This window comes from Harpia harpyja, chromosome 8, assembly GCF_026419915.1.
Source record: "Harpia harpyja isolate bHarHar1 chromosome 8, bHarHar1 primary haplotype, whole genome shotgun sequence".
Classification (NCBI taxonomy): Eukaryota; Metazoa; Chordata; class Aves; order Accipitriformes; family Accipitridae; genus Harpia; species Harpia harpyja.
The window spans coordinates 8,023,298-8,039,638 of NC_068947.1; the positions used below are offsets into that span (position 1 = coordinate 8,023,298).

Here is a 16,341-nt window from a genome sequence, read left to right on the forward strand (position 1 = left end):
GGTGGGCATTAACACACCCCAAAACTGTCCTTTGCTCAAAATCCCAGTCAGTTTGCACAAAAAATGTCCTCTGCTATTGAACTGGGTTTGGTGTTACATATGGTGCAGATCTTTGCCCACACTAAACTGAACTGGAATCATACTACTGTTCTGACAGAGGTATTATATGCAGACCGTAATAATCATCACAGACTCATCTGTGGACCTTTGAAAGCTGGCTGCAGAATGAAGACCACAGAGCTGAATTTCCAGCCTTGAGTACTTTAGTTTTAACTGTTCTTAGACTTGTCCCAGTAACTCCAGATTCTCAGAGCAGAAGTTGCTTTTTAAGCTTCCTAAGTAAATGCTCCCTTCTGCACTGTGCAAACCAAATAGTTTTATTAAGATCACCTACAGAAAGATTCAAATTTATCAGTAGCTGCAGCTTCGAATTTAAAATTGTTCATTTCTAGTATTTAGTGGTGGTTTTAATTTGCTTGGGTGTTGGTAAGGAGTCAGAAAAAGGAAGCCTCAATAATGGTCTCAATAGAGCTGGTTTTGGTGTCCAGAATGCCCTGGGCTTTGCTTTGGCAACACTTCTGTGTCTCAGTACTTCTCGCATGCTGCTGTTGCTCCCTGCTCCTTCTATCACTAAAGACCTGAAGCCTATTTTCTTTGCCTGTGACAGTTTCAGCTGGCAGGCTGAGATGTATATATCCTCTTGTGTCCTTGCCTGTCTCTGATTCTGATTGAATTTCACCTTGCTAGAGTATCTACTCACTATTATGATCGCACCCAGGTTTTCTGGAGAACATATAATACATTGATCTGACTGTATTACTCTCTTCAATAATAAATGAAACTAAGACTTTGGAGTGATTTTCTTTGTAGCTTTCTGATGCATAAAAACTTGCTAAAAGCCAAGTATTACAGTTACACACAGAGCACAAGCATGTCTGAAGAAATAAACATGTATTCAAATGCATTAAATTTGATAGTTTTATATCTTCATCTATATTCTAGAAAAATTGTAAGAGGAAGAGACTTTAGATATTTGTTTCTGTGTCTGTGTTACATAATGCCAAAGTCATCATTTTGATTTTTCCTTTATCTTGTATTTGCTAGTTAATCTTCTTAACAAAGTGAAAAAGTAAGTTTTATCTTGCTTCATTATTCTTGCCGCATGCAATTCCTCCCTGATTATCTTCAGCACCATAGTAACAGCTGTAGTGAATTCAGCCATGCTGTAGCTTGGCTAGGTGGTCATCCAACACAAAGCAGGTTTTTTTACACCTATGCAATTAAATGTCTACATGGTGATGGTCCTGGAATACTAAGCAGTGAAAGTGGTTTCTGCAATACGGTTCCATTATCTCTTTTTACAGGATTCATCAGGCAATGACTGATTCTCATTAAAACACTGTATTTCAGTCAGTATCTCCATCAAGATTGCTTGGATCAGTCTATATTTTTATGTTTCCTTGGTACATTTGTATTGACTTCTCAATAGGATTTAAAGTCACTAGGAGTGTGCAGAGCTCTAAAAATGTCAGATCAAAGCAAAAAAATTAATATACTTCATTTTTTCCAGCCTTGCAGTGTCAAAAGCTATTCCTGGTCTGGATTAACATAGATCATTATTTATCAGATAGATTCAGAATTAATATGGGGTGTGGTTTATTTTCCTCAGTGGGCTTTTTTGCCTGTGATGTATGCATTTTCTATACGGTATTGTGAGAGAAGAGGGAGACTTTCTGAATACAAATTGCTAAATAAAGAGTTGGTTTTTTTAGATAGTCATATATTGGCCACTCTTGAATATTGAATTATTTTAATGTTTTGCTGTTCTTCATCAATGCATTTTGAAGCAGGTATGTATGCTTAGCTCTTTTTGGAAAACTAAACTATTACCTAGAAACTCATCCCAATGTGTATCAAATGCAATATTTCATAACATACCAGCTTTTAAACCTTTTTTGTCAGTTTGCTGCTTTGGTAAATTGGAAAGTGCATGCGGAAACAAAGATTTGTATACTGTTTCTGGGAGCCAGAACCTTTAAATCAGGGTATTTTCAGCTACCTGCGTTTTCCCCTTTATTTCTTTTCCCTCTGCATCCAGTACAAAGCTGTCGTAGTTTCTCTTATTGCTCTTTTCAGGGATGGATTCCAGCTGTGAAATGAAATTCCCTGGGTTTTATCTGCTGAAGGAAGGGAAACTTCATTTATAGTGCATTATCTACTCTTCGGTGACTCCACATATGGGGACTCTTAAGAGAGTCTGGGCTGTAGGTTGTTCTGCTTCAGGAATGCCCACAGGAGGAGTTGGTGAGAAGTAGGTAGAGCACTGGCAGTCAATCCCCATGCATGGCTGCATGCTGGCTTCCTGATGGGGACAAGTCCTTCAGCTCATTATGTTTAGGTGATCACTGGGGCATGTTGAAAGAAACCAAGTTCTTCAGGCCTAGAGGGGAGTCAGGAGAATTGTGTGGGAAATGGAAAGAAGCCATCCTTTTTTTTCTTTCCTTTTTGAAGAGATTTTTGAATATGAATTTCTACGTTATTTAGTCAGTGAACTTACACAATAGGAGATGCCCATGTGCTCACCTGTGGTGCTGTAGAAAACCAAAATTGCAATAGGTACAGTTGCAGAGTTGTATGCACTGAACCTCTGGCAACACCATGAAGAGTGTAATTAGTGTGGTGCATGTATGTACCACATGTATTCAACTGAAAGTATAGGCGTGACTGGTGTTTTGGAGCTTAATCTTCAAATCTTCATTTAATCCTTTGCAAAAGGAAGATGAGTATCTAACAATTTAGAACAAAGAATACCACAGAGACTAAACGAAATGAAATTAATGTAGATCAGCCTAATTATGGTAGTAGCCTCATTGCTGAAAAATGCCACCACATCTATCTAAAGCAAAAGCATAGTGATCATCTTTGTAGACTTGCTGCCATCCTTTTTTAAAATTCAAAATCAGATGATTAAGGAAAAAAACCCAGCAAACTGATTCATATAAAATTATAGATAAATCATTGCTTAAATCAGTCAGTCTCTGTCCTTCAGCAGACAATGACAGTTTGTCTTCATAGCATATCGGCGCTCACAGACTAGCTGTAAATGAACCAATGCAGAAATGATTGCATAGGTCAGCAAGGTGGTATGAGTGTGTTAGTATGGCAGTGCGTTGAATAATTAGCCCCTCTTGCTGGTGGTGAGAGCCCAAGAACAGTGTTGCACTGACATGATGTTCTTGCTTTCTGACCTGAAATACTGTACATATACCTCCTGGGTAATTAAGTCTGCTGGATTTTGGAGTGTTCCGGTTGTGGCATATTACTGTAAAAATCATTGCGTCAGGGAATTTGAGGGAAAGCTGGAACATCAGAAGAAAAGAGGTTGCTTCTAGCTCTTTTCATTGAACAGAAAACTAAGGAAAGCAAATAAAGAATACCTGTGTCAGAACGTTGGTTGCCTTTTGGGCTTGTTTTATTTGATTCATCAAATAAGGCAAGGTTTTGTGTATGATTTAAGAAACTAGAAAGAGGCTACTTCCCCCCCACACCCCCAAAAGTGTCAGTATTTCATGGCTGAGATTTCTTGAGTGAAGGGAGCAAGTCTGCTTCAAAGTTGCTTAAGAAAACTTATAGACTTAAACTTTGATAAATCCAGCTGTTCTGGTGTGTGTGACTCTGGGTAATATTCATAAATATTTATATCAAAAACTTCAGAGCATTCTGGCTGTGATGCCCTCAGGCAGTTGCAAATATCTTTTTGGATGTTCACAAGCAGGATTTGTTTGTTCTGTGTCATCTTAGTTTAAGAAGTTGCTTGAGCTGAGCATGTGCCTGTCTCTTCTGAGCACTCTTCTTAGGCACTGGCTTCAATCTTGTTTAAGCATACATGACTGTGATGCTGAATTGAGGTCCATCGCATTTATGAAATTATAGCAATAACTACTGAAATTGTAGGCCCAACTACTTACAATAGTGAACAAAACTAGGAGAGGCCTTTTATCATATTAAATAAAGGGGAAGACTTTGAAAAAGCTCTTTATTTCTTAAAAGCACGTTTTCTTTGAGTGATTTTGGCGTGAGGTTTTGGATATCTATTTTAGAAGTGACCTTTGTTGTCTCTCCTCTTATTCAGTGTTCTTAACAGGGGACAAAGCCAACTCTGTGTTAAAAAGATACCCGAGAGCCAACACATTTCTGGAAGAATTAAAGCAAGGTGACATAGAACATGAATGCAGAGAAGAAATCTGTAGCTATGAAGAAGCAAGAGAAGCATTTGAAAATGAGGAAAAAACGGTATGTTTTGGTGTGTATTTAAAGATGGGTGGGGTGTACTGATACTAAATTTTTGGGTGTGCTGAATGCTTGTGTGTTTTCCAACATTACATTAGATTAGTTTTTCTTTTTGACCTGTTTATTTAAGCAAATAAGGTGTACAGTGGAGATGGATAGACTGCACAGCAATAACTTTTGAATCCTTCGTCCCACTTAAACTGAATTTGAAAGGGGTGGAAGTCTCAAAGATAATTATGCTCATAAGTATTGTGAAAATTGACAACTGGGAAGAAAAGGAACATGAATTAATACCTCCACTTGAGAAAAGGTGGGCAAAACTGTCATCTGTTTGGCAGCACTATTTACCCAAATAGCCTAGGTACTGGTTCTCCTGTCATCACACACCAGTCTGACCTGGATATCATAAATGCAGTTGTCTTGGAAGAATTTATGGGATTGGGACTGTTATGGGGAATATATAGAAGCAAAGGGCACAAGTCTTCACTATCTCACTCCTTCTGGAATAACTTGTTAATTGAATATGTTTACATAAAATGAGTGAGCAACTCAAAAAGCTTTCCACTTAAAATATACCTTTGAGTCCGGGGTGCTGGTGTAGCTGGCCAAAGTGTTCAGTGCCCAGACTATTAATAGTCTAAAAATAAGGAAAGACTAGTGGCCTTCTTCAGGCTAAAATCTGCAAGCCCCCATGATCTAAAACATGGAAAGCACAATAATCTCAGTGCTACCATGCGTTATGCAAGGGCGGTGATACATTAACTTGATGGGAATGAAGCAGATATGGCCCACGCAGAGTTGTTGCGTAAGTCTGTTGGCTTCTCTAATTAAAAGAAGCTTGTGGGCTAATGGCTCTGCAAGCAATAGCTGCACATCATACCCAACATATCTTATATTGCTTCCCAACAAATAAAAACAGCACACAGGTTTTTCTTGGTGGCATCTGACCTATTTAATGCAATACAATCGAGAATTTTTTTTTTTTAATTCAAGACAGACATGGCTGAAATTAGGGCTGAATTTGAGGATGAATCTAAAGAGAAAAACAGGTGCTAGAAAACGTGAGTCAGAAAACCTATGTTCAAAAAAACCTTCTATCCCTCGTGTGTTTTTGCATAGGGAGATTGTACTTGCAAGGCCGATGGGTTAATGGGTGAAGTGGCACAGGGGGCATTTCAGATTTCTTCCAGAATTTACACAGGTGATGCATTCCACCCTTCAGTGGCTGAGCTCCACATCAAAAAATAGCAATGTGTAAAAGCGTGCTGAATGTTTTAAGTTCTTGGCATCTTTTTGTTGGAGGTCATACCTGGGGAGATGGATAAGGCTGGAATGAGAACTTTCTGATTTATTAAAATGAAGTAGTAGAGCATGCGGTGTCTCTTCAAAGCTTCTTCTTTCTGAAGGTTTAAAATGCATGCACACACATGTTTTTTACCTCCCAAACTTGGCTTGGTGTGGCCATTCCTAATGATAGCTCATTGTGTAATTAAGAATAGTGTGTACAATGACACAACTTGTGTAAAATTCTAACACAATATCGCTTTTGCGTAAGTAGCACAAGAAGTTCAAGTCACGAGACAAAGTGTAGCCAAAACATGTTGCTTTTCAATTCCAGCTTCTTTTGCCCCATTTAGGAACATTTTGTGTTTTGGTAGATAGCATTTCCCTTGCAGAGCTATTTGGGAAATAGTAAAATAGAAATAGTTACATTTCTGCTCTTGCCACAACCTTTGTGTCATCGTGGAGAAGGAGCTCCCAAGGTCCTGGCCTTTTATCCATTTCTGCTACTCTGTCCTTTTTGCCTAGCGGTTTTATTCTGTTGTTGGTAGCTTGTTAATGGGCCAGGCTGTACTAATGTGCAGTCGTGCCTGACCAGCCTCATTTAGTTAGGCTTTATTTAGTCCATTGTCCCCCAGCAGTATTCATCCTTACAGCCACTTAGTAAGACTTAACTTCTGTGTCCCAGGGGAAGGAAATGGATGCAGTACACTAGGATCATGATACAGTATGTTCAGAGTAAACAAAGATGCAATGATATCATAGTATAAATAGACTGAATTTGAATAGGGTCTGTAGCTTATTTATCTCATGGTAACTTTGTTTTGTGTAATCTCTCTCTTTGTATTTTTTTATCTTGTCCACTTGGTTCTTCGTTTTTCTGCAGTCTTCCGGGGAGGTGTGCAACACTCAGATTTGTAATATTAAAATAATATCAAGCAGTTCCCTCAAGTTATTTTTGATGCATGAGTTTTTCTTGGAAGTTAGCATTGTGTATGTTAAGTGTACATGCATAGCTGTCATGGAAATATTGAATGCCTTTAATATGGTGTGGGCTTGGGGATTTTGATAGGTTCAGAATTATTATTTAAAAAAATAAAGTTAATTATAAAGATAATACTATTATGTTAGTAAGGCTAGAGCCAACAGGGAAGAATTTGCAGGACTTTGTGGATAAAATAGAATATGAAATTCAGCGTTGACAAATGTAATGCGTGCGGGGGAAAAGGGAACATTCATTATATATATGATGGGCTCTGAACTGAACTCAGGAACAAGATCTGAATTTGAATCTATGAAGACTTGAGTTTAATGCTCAGCAGTCAAAAGCAAAACAAAATAAAAACCTGAGTGCTAAGAATCCAAAGAAAGGAATAGGGATCAAAGTGGAGAAAATAATTATGTCACTGCGCACCCGCGTCTTGAATGTGTTGTGTACAGATCTGATCTCCCTATCTCCTAAAAGGCAAATTAGTAGCTGAGGAAAGACCAGAGAACCAACAAAGTGTGGCAGTTGACCAAAGATATGAAAAGACTTCTGTAACAATAGATCGGAAAAGAGTTAAATCAGGGAATATGTGATGATGTCTGTGAGGAGCATGAACATTGAACTGAGGTCAGTCACTCGCCATCGTTCTGACAGATAGGGGGGCTGAGAGGGCCTCAAAGGAAACTAGAAGGTGCAGGTTCAAAGCAAATAGAATTATCTCTTCTCACCACAGATAGTAGAACTGTGGACTGCCTTGCCGCAGGATGCCTCGGATCCTAAAACCTCGTATAGGTTCAGAGAACAACAATATAAATGAATGGAAGATAAATCAATCTGGAACTACTGAATAAAAGGGATCAGCTTTGGCTAACAGAAGTCTTGAAGTACAAATACATGGAAGCTGGGAGAGTATCACTGCCTGCTTGTGTTTGAACTCTTCTTTCGGCAGTCTCTTAATGATTGTTGTCAGAGAGAAGGTAACAGATTAGGTGAACCCTAGGTCTGATCTAGTAAAGCTGTTTATTTGTAGTACCTGTAGCCTGCAGGCAGCACTGTATGTGGTCACTGGTCCGTTGTCAAAGGTTGTTGGGAGACTCAAAGATTTGTTTAAAAGTTACTGTGCGAAGTGTGATTGAAGCACTGATATTAATTTTATTTCCATTAACTCATTTTTTTAAATTATACTGCGTGAAGATTTTAAAAGCTAGAAGTCACAGATTGCAAGGTTCTCTATATAGCTCTATTCTAGCAAAACAAACAAACAAACTACTAAAAAGCTCAGCGAGCAACTCAAAACTTGTCAGCACGAGATCTAAAATGATGTGATCAAGTAAGACTTCTAGCATCAGTCTATTTCTAATTACGGATGCCGGATAAATACCCAGAAGAGAAGAGGTGAATCTTTTCCTGCCAACTGAAATTGAGGGCACACCAGAAGAAAACGGTGTAGTAGGTACACTCACTTCCCATTATTGCTTTGTTTGCATCCTCTGCCTACTGAATATCAAGCAGTCTTCTGAGTGGTATATTATTAGTCCACCTTTAAAACAAGTCAGACAATTGACCAAGAATCATTTGAGGCTGACGATGCTGCCAAATGTAGTAAAGGCCTCAGCTGAAATTCTCAGCAGGGTGCGAGTCTCTTAACTTTCATGTAGATCCCTTATTTAATGCAGCGTTCAGATCCAGTTGACTGATGCTGACTGTTCTGAGAAGTATTAGAAATAAAAGGGAAACAAAATTCTGGCAAATTGGCCATAACTGTCTTTGTGTGGGATGCCCTTGAGAATTCCTTTTGATTATTTCAAACTGGATTTGTCAAAGCAGTAAGGGACATACATTAGATGTTTTCTAAGTCTTTTCCACTCCAGTTATCTGATTCTGTGGCTTGCTTAACTTAGTTTTTCAGCCTTTTAAGGCATATATGCCTGGTATTCCCAGCTGTACAGCACTCAAGGATAAATTATTACTGGAGTGTCCTTTTCATAAATCACGAGTTAGTAATTTTGTTAAGTAGAAAGAAAGTCCTTTTTGTTGGTGGTTTAAGAGACCAGCAGCTGCGGAAGGGATGTTTGTGCGGTTAGTTTTCCAACTTTTGAATTACTCTTTAACTTTCTCTCTGAGTTCTACAGCTGTTTCCTAGGTTTTCAGTATTTTCCGCTTCTTGGGTTTTTTTCGTAGCAGTTTGTACAAATCCTCACACTGTGCAAATTCATCCAAGTTCTCTGTGGTTTTGTTGGGCATGATTTGACTTTGACCAGGTGGCTTGTCCTCCTCCTGTGCCTTCACTTTACAGTGCAGCGTAGCTGTGGGATGACAGAGCAGGGGGGAGCTGCTTGGCAGCTGTGCAACTTGAACCTGAAGTATTAGTTTCCTGCAGTTCCTGTCAATTCCGTCAGTCTGAAACTAACAGTCTTTGTGCTTCTCTTTGAGATTTGGCTTGCAAAAATACAAGCTGGAAACCTGAGGTCTAGTACTAGTAAGTTTTTCGTTGGTGGATTTTTGTGGGGTTGGGGGTTTTTTTCCAAAGAGGAAAATTTAAAGAAAGATTATTTTTTTTTTAAATGATGAAACAAGTGTTTCTTTCTTAGTATTTTTTTTACCTGTGTGCAGAACTTTATTCTTCTGTCCCTGTAAGATAACCTTAGACCTGAAGCACTGTAATTTTTGACATGGGTGTGTGTGTCTAAACTGTCTTGGAATTTATTTCCTTTGTCTAGCATGTAAATGAAAGTGGACATTAAACTACTTTCATCCTTAAGGCAGTTTAAACTCTTACCTTAAGCTCTTTATGCATCTGTCCGGTCACACCATTAACTTGAACATCCCCCACAGCCACACACCCTATTCTGAATTAATTGCCTGCCACTCTGGGAAAACAGCTTTTCTGCTGCTTTGCCATGTTACAGAGTGACAAGGAGAGATGCTGGTATTTCAGCTTTCTGAAGAAGGTACCGAGACCTTTTCTCCAGCAGATAGAGCTGAGCTAGAAGTAACATGGAAACAGTACTAAAATACCAGTCACAACTTACTGCACTTCCATTGGAGAAGGTGCATTTCCTCTGCAGTCTGCAACACAAAACATATTACTAGGGGAAAAGTGTGATTTCTTCTTTTTTATCAAATCTACCTTTCTCCTCCACAGAGTCTTTAAAACAATACATCCTTGAGCAGTATATTTGATGACTTTCAGTAAATCTTTACAACTTTGGCCTCAAAAACAGACACTGCACCATTTTATTCCTTTGCTGCTGTTGAGGCCACAGAACAGTGAAGTGGGAAGTTTGGTTCCAGTACAGACAGTAGCATTTAATAATTCTAATGAATCCTTACCAGCTTTTTTAGTTGACAATATATTTATTCCACTAAAGAATCTAGTTACTTGTATTCAAACCAGATGGAAAGGTAATACGTAACAGATCTTCTTAATTGGCTGGTGATCTGGTGCGGAGAGGTGAGGTTTTTGGGTTTGTTGGGTTTTATGCAGAGATCCCAAAAGTCCTCAGCTGTGCAGCTAATGCCAGTTTTTAAATGTTAGTTTCCCCCCTCAAATATGTTTTTCTGAAGTCAGCACAGTTGATCTGGAGTTCACTGTGGAACAATGCATCAAGGAAGGCCTTTGCAGAGAAGGGGTTTTAGAGAGGTTAGTCCATCCTCCAAGACTTGCTTGCTTTGAAGCCAATGCTACCTGACTTAGCTTAGATGATTTGTACCTGGGTTCACATCAAAGAGCGGCACTGTGATGACCTGCTTGTGATGTCAAGCCTTGGAATTTAGGAAAAATGCCTGATCCTGTGTTGCTGTAGGAATTAAGACTTTTTTTTTCTTTTTTTTTTTCTTTGGGGGGGGGGGGGATTTGTACTGAGTATAGGGCTAAGAACAACTGAATTTATTTTTTAAAAAAGAAAATCTACAGGATAGCCAGTTGTTTCATGCACATGGCATTGCTCTTAACCTTAGTAAATTCTGATCCAGAAGCACTGCGAGCATGTGTTTTGCCCACGGTGTCCTGGTCCTGGCTTTGCACAGGACAAACTTAGCCTCCACGCTAGAGGGGCCATGCTGCTTCTGGACCCAAGCAGCCTCTGAGATAAGTTTGGTGGCATTATCTGTTTAATGCTGATCATGTGGCAGCAGTCCTGAACTAAAAAAATTGATGGATCTGATTTGTCTGTGCACAAAGTCAGTCAGTCTGCAGCCTGAGCATCTCATTTACTAATAACTGAGCAATGACAATATCCATTTTTCCTGGTGACTATTTTATAAATACTTGCATGTGAGACGTATGCTATCATTTAAAATAAATGCTGGCATGAGTGTGAATGGGTCGGGTCTCTGCATTTTCAAAGAAAACTAAAGAGTTCAGAGTTTCTGGCATAGATTTGGTGGGATGGAGGTAATTATTTTTTTCTTAAATTATACATGACTATAAACCCCAGTACAGTGGAAGTGTTTCTTAGTAGGAGAAACCTTATGCTACAGGTGAGGATGACTACTTTTTTGAGGCAGGGTATGTTTTTCTTTGTACTGTTTTTTTCATAGCATTCACTGCAGAGAAAATTGGATGGCGACATGATCTTTGTGCTCTTGCGTATGCATATTAATACAGCAAAGAGTACTTTCAAGTACTGGTATCCCCCTTCATCTTTGTTTTCACTTGTTCATATTTTCACTTTTCACTTTGTTCCATTTATCTGTAGCTACGCTGTCAAAATTTCTAGAATATAATAAGCTGTGTAATATTCTAATAGTGCTGGAGCTATTTTTAACTATAAACAGAGGGTATGAATCAACTCAAAATAAGCTGACAACGATTGCTTTATGAGCCACAGGGTGGGGGAAGTCTAAATTATGAGATGACCGTACAACATAGTTGTGCTTTGCTAAAATGGTCTGTCATTCCGAAACAGTATTTCCCTGTCAAATTGTATTAGTATATTGTTACAATTTTAAAACAAATGAACAAAACACTAACTTTTACCTTGAGTGGTGCTGAAAAATTTTGATCTACCAGAGGGCTGATGTGCATGCTGATTAGATTTTTTTTTTTTTATTATCATTATTATTACTACTACTACTACTATTTTTTACCTGGTCCTGTCTGTGCTGCTGTAAATATTAAGTGCAGACACAGGAATCTTAAAAGCAGTGAGGAGCTGATTTTAAAAAACAAAACCCCTTTTGTATCACTAATCACATCAGAAGAAAATTTGAAAGTTTATTGTGTGTGCTTATCCATACCAGTTCTTATTTTAATCATCAGTATTTGAAATGCCTTTTTTTCCTCATTCATTTGAAACAACTTGCTTACAGTGATTATTTTTTTAACTGTCTTATAGTTTCTGACTTATCCTGTCTTGCTCTTCTAGAAGGAGTTCTGGAAAGTCTACAAAAATGGACTTCAGGGAGAAAGTAACACAGGACATACCTGGTATTCATTTTACCTTGCATTTCCATTAATCATTGGCCTTTTTGTTATCCTCATTGTCATTTTTGTCATATGGAGATGCCTGTTTAAAAAGAAAATGCGTAGACAGTCGGTGTACGTGCATAGGGGAGCCCACGAAGCAATGGGTGATGGTGCTGTGGCTGATGGCAGAGGTCCTCTTCCGCCGCCTCTCAGCATTGTTCATTCCCCACAGGAGGAAATGTATGAAGTCAGTGGGCTTTCTCCAGGAGGTCTGAGCTATATGGATGGACGGTCAGACTCAATATCCACAAGGCTCTCAAACTGTGATCCTCCTCCTTCATATGAGGAAGCCACTGGCGAAATCAGTGTGAGAAGCAGTGAAACTGAACAACATTTAGATCCACCCCCGCAATACGAAGACATTGTGAATTCCAGTTCAGCCAGTGCCATTGCACTATCTCCTGTTGTCACCGGTACTAAGTAAAGCAAGAAGAATGCTATGGACTTTTTAAAAATTACTAATCATTTTGTAGCACTTTATCTTGGCTTATTATGCATTTCTGTAATTTAATGGACTTGTACAATGAACTTCACTTTTGTTTTAGATTCACTTGTTCTTTGGGTTTGGGATTTTTTCCCCTACAGCAGGTCTTAAGGAATCTGTATTGAGAGTGAGTGCAGGTACAAACATGATACTCTGTCATACTTCTCAAAAGTCCCTGTGCTTTGAGGGATGTCACTTGTTTTATTCAGAACGTTGTCCACATTCCCCACAAGATTTGTGGAATTCCCCTCCCCTTTCTTACTGCAGACTGCCAGAATTGCCTGAAGTAGGGAATCCTTAAGCAACATTTTAGATAATTATTTACACTTAAAGGGGACTGATTTTGCAGTATTGCCTCTTGTCTGGTTGGTTCCTTTTTCTCACTTGGGTTTTTGTTACATGCTGCACCCTATCCTGGGCCCTTGGAAGGCTGAGAGCAGTATGCCTTTGTGTTCAAACCAGTATCTCATTAAGAGTATGCTGGCATAATAGCAATAATTTCAGAGTCCTAGCAGAAGAGGTGTATTCTAAAGCTTTTGCTATTAGAACTCAAAATTCTGTAAATGTTTAGAAGCTAACAATTCAAGATACTAATTAGTGGATTTAATAGTGTAATTTTCTGTCTGTGTTCTGCCTTTCCTCTCTGTTTTCCTATCTGTTTGTACGTGTGTATTCTAGAGGTGAGAAGTGTGCACATGTTAACTTTAGAACTTGAAAGTTCATGCAACGGTAAATAATGAAATACTGTTATACTCAAGAGTGGATAAATTCCTGGTCATAGTCTTCCTATCATAGTCTTCACTGGGACCAGGCTATTATCCATAAACCCAAAGGTATTTAATTTCCTTTTTAAAAGCAGAAAAAAGGGAAGGCATTCAGTGTGTGTGACTTCTTTTTTTTTTCCCAACTACAAAATAAAAACCCCTTCCTCAAATCCTGATATTCTTTTGCCTCTTGCATACGTACGTGTACCGTGTGGGCACCTTGTATTGGTGGCTATGGAAATACTTTGCAGAGGATATAGATACCTTTTTTCAACAAATATATTTACTGCTTATCCATTCCAACAAGGTGCTTCTGTTGCAAAAGTTAACAGTATGTTATAAAGAAATAAAACTACTTACATTTTTCATTGTTTCTAAGATCAGTGTAGTGCTTTTATCCATGACATGAATTTTTAAAGCGCACTCCATTCTCAGTGTACACAAGCCTTTTTTTTTCACAGCTCTTGGGTTACGGGTGCTCATCAGAGTAAGAGCTGCTGGGAAGCATGTTAGTCCAGGCTGGCTCCAGAAGTTGTGTGGCCGGCCTGGCTCTGCTCGCTCCAGCTGTGAGCTGCGGAGCCCACCTGACGGAGGGCAGAACCGTGAGGACCCACCGTGTTGTATTTCCAAGAACACAACGCAGGCATAGCCCCAAGCATTAGTCCAGAGTGACTTTTAGAGGCTGAAGAGATGTAGGTTTCTGACAGGCTTGATGCAAGTTAGAATAGAGGCTTGTACAGAATTTCCACCACCTGGTTTAGACTCTGGTGATAGTTAAGGTGGTGCAAGCTGTAGTGTGGCGATTTCTTTTTTTCCCAGCTTGATTTAAAAGTTCATTGCTTGATTTAGCTTCTGAATATTCATTTTAGTTTTCTTTCTTCCCACACGTAGGTAGCATGGCATTAGCTTTAGTATTGTTCTGGGTTCCACTAATCAATTAGCACAGATTGAAATGTATTTAGCCCTAAAGGACTACTGTGTTATGCTGGCTTTCTTACAACAGAAACCCAAACTGCATCTTGTTCCAAAGACCCCAAATGAAATGCCAGTGCCATCCTTGCTGTTAATGTCTGAGATGTGTGCTGGTGTCTACTGTCTCATGGGGGCATGGCCCATCTTTTCCCTAAGGAATTTTACAGAAAGCTGCTGAAAAGAAATGTATGGTCAAAGATGGGTGTGTATATGCACACTTCTGTAAGAATTTGATATAATGTATTGACAAATGAAGTAAGGATTTTATGATTAATTTTGTGTTCTCATTTTTGACAGAGAGTAGGTTGCCTAAGTTGTCTACTGGGGATCTTCAGATGCTGAGGCAAGTTGTATTAGAGTTAATAGATGAACTCCAGGTCAAACTGTTGTCAAAAAGATAACTCTTATTTATGTTTATTATATAATAGATATTGGGCAGATAAGTACAATATGTTTTGGACACTTGTAGTAAGAATTGCCTGGGTCTTGTTTTTGGACTGGCTGACCTTTTCTTTTGAAGTGGTTTTAGCTTTTGTGTGTCCTGAATTGCCACTTGTAGAAGTTAAAGCTCCTTTTATACTGAGCAACAGTTAATATACTGCTTTAGGCAGACGTTACCAAAACAAAGTGCCTCATCTCAACGTGAAGAAACCACCTCAAAAAGAGCTGGTGTTTCAATGTCCATGCCATATTGGCATCTCCTGTGCCTGCCAGCACAGCTAGTAGTTTTAGCAGTCACTTTTTTTGTTTGGATATAAGACTTTCCTGTGGGAAATGCATGGAGATCACCCATTTCACATTAGGTCATTCAGCAGCTGTCATCATCCCTTGAACATGGGCAGTCTAGAGATGAGCTGGCTTTTTTTTTTTCCTTTTTTTTTTTTTTATTACTCTGTATTCCACTACCACTTTTAATGGCTTTATGTTTCTGGCTCCTAAGTTGATTATGTTGCTGTATCCTGTAGATACTTTTATGTGCAATGCAAAAATGATGCTTGTCTTTCCAAAAAAGCCACAACCAAATATCTAAAATGATCTATGAGTTGAATTTATTGGGCTATGCCTTTTCCATGTACATGAGCATGAAAGCCATTGCGGGCTATAAACTTATGTCTTGGTGAATAAATTTCATAATTAAAGAAAACTTGCGTGGGACAGTTATCCAAATCTATTTTTTTTCTAAGACATGAACAGCTTTCTCCATGTTGGAATAATGTCAAATTACAAATTATTTTGTTCTGTTTTGTGAAATGTGGGAAAATAGCTTAGTCTTGTGGCTGGCTTTTCTAATCTGATGGAAAAATAAAATTTCATTTGTACTGGGGTTTTATACAGCTTTTTTTTCCAGGTCACTTAGTTGTTTTACCTATCCTGTAATTGCATTGTCATGCAATAAATATTATAAATTTATAGTTGTACCTCTCTAAAGGTTTTGCAAGTCTGAATGCAGTACCTATCTTGACTGATGACATGAATAGCCAGGATACTGCCTTTCCCACTTCTGAATGTAACATTGAATTTCATCTTGTATTAGGACTGAGATGATTTATCTACTAAAACTAACTTAAATATAAGTGTCGCTGTTTTAAGAAATTATGGAACTTAATTATTTGCTTAGATGACATTTAGCCTTAGTGAAGGTTGTTCTGTCTTCACTGGATGTAAATAACCTCTGATTACAGTATTGCATATTTTAAAGGGGTTTGGTTTACATTAAATTATCCTATTTAAACATTTTTGCCTATGTTTATAGAAAATTTTTTGTAACGTTTTTGAATGTGCTAAATAAAATTTTTTAAGATGCCTCTAATGTTTCAAAATATCAATTCTACACAACTACAGTGAGAATTAACTTTGTGTATTTAAGCAATGTTTTCATTTCCATTCTTGTATGTACTTAATCAGTTGCAGTGAATCAATTGTTTTGATACCTTAAAATATAAATATAATCTTGTTTGCAGGTAGACTTGATATGCTTTCAAAATTCAGGCTCAGTTTTAATCAGATTTGTGAATTTGTTTATTTTCCATTTTTAAAAAAAAGTATTTATTATAGCCATAGCTAAATAACAGTTACAGGCAGAGGGAAAGCA

The 16,341-nt window shown here is 38.3% G+C and overlaps 1 protein-coding gene across 4 annotated transcripts in view; it reads left to right on the forward strand.

Annotated features, from left to right (window-relative positions):
• PRRG1 (proline rich and Gla domain 1) overlaps window positions 1-16,054 on the forward strand; it is a 32,235-nt gene extending 16,181 nt beyond the window's left edge. For 2 of the 4 annotated variants that reach the window (XM_052794669.1, XM_052794667.1), the window contains exons 3-4: window positions 4,133-4,293; window positions 11,929-16,054. In XM_052794669.1, the coding sequence (XP_052650629.1) occupies window positions 4,133-4,293; window positions 11,929-12,453 (686 nt within the window). In that variant the 3' untranslated portion in view covers window positions 12,454-16,054. Of the gene's footprint in view, window positions 1-2,179; window positions 2,312-4,132; window positions 4,294-11,928 lie in introns of those variants that run through there. The other 2 variants (XM_052794670.1, XM_052794668.1) reach the window with 2 other exon arrangements.
• Window positions 16,055-16,341: the final 287 nt, after the last annotated feature.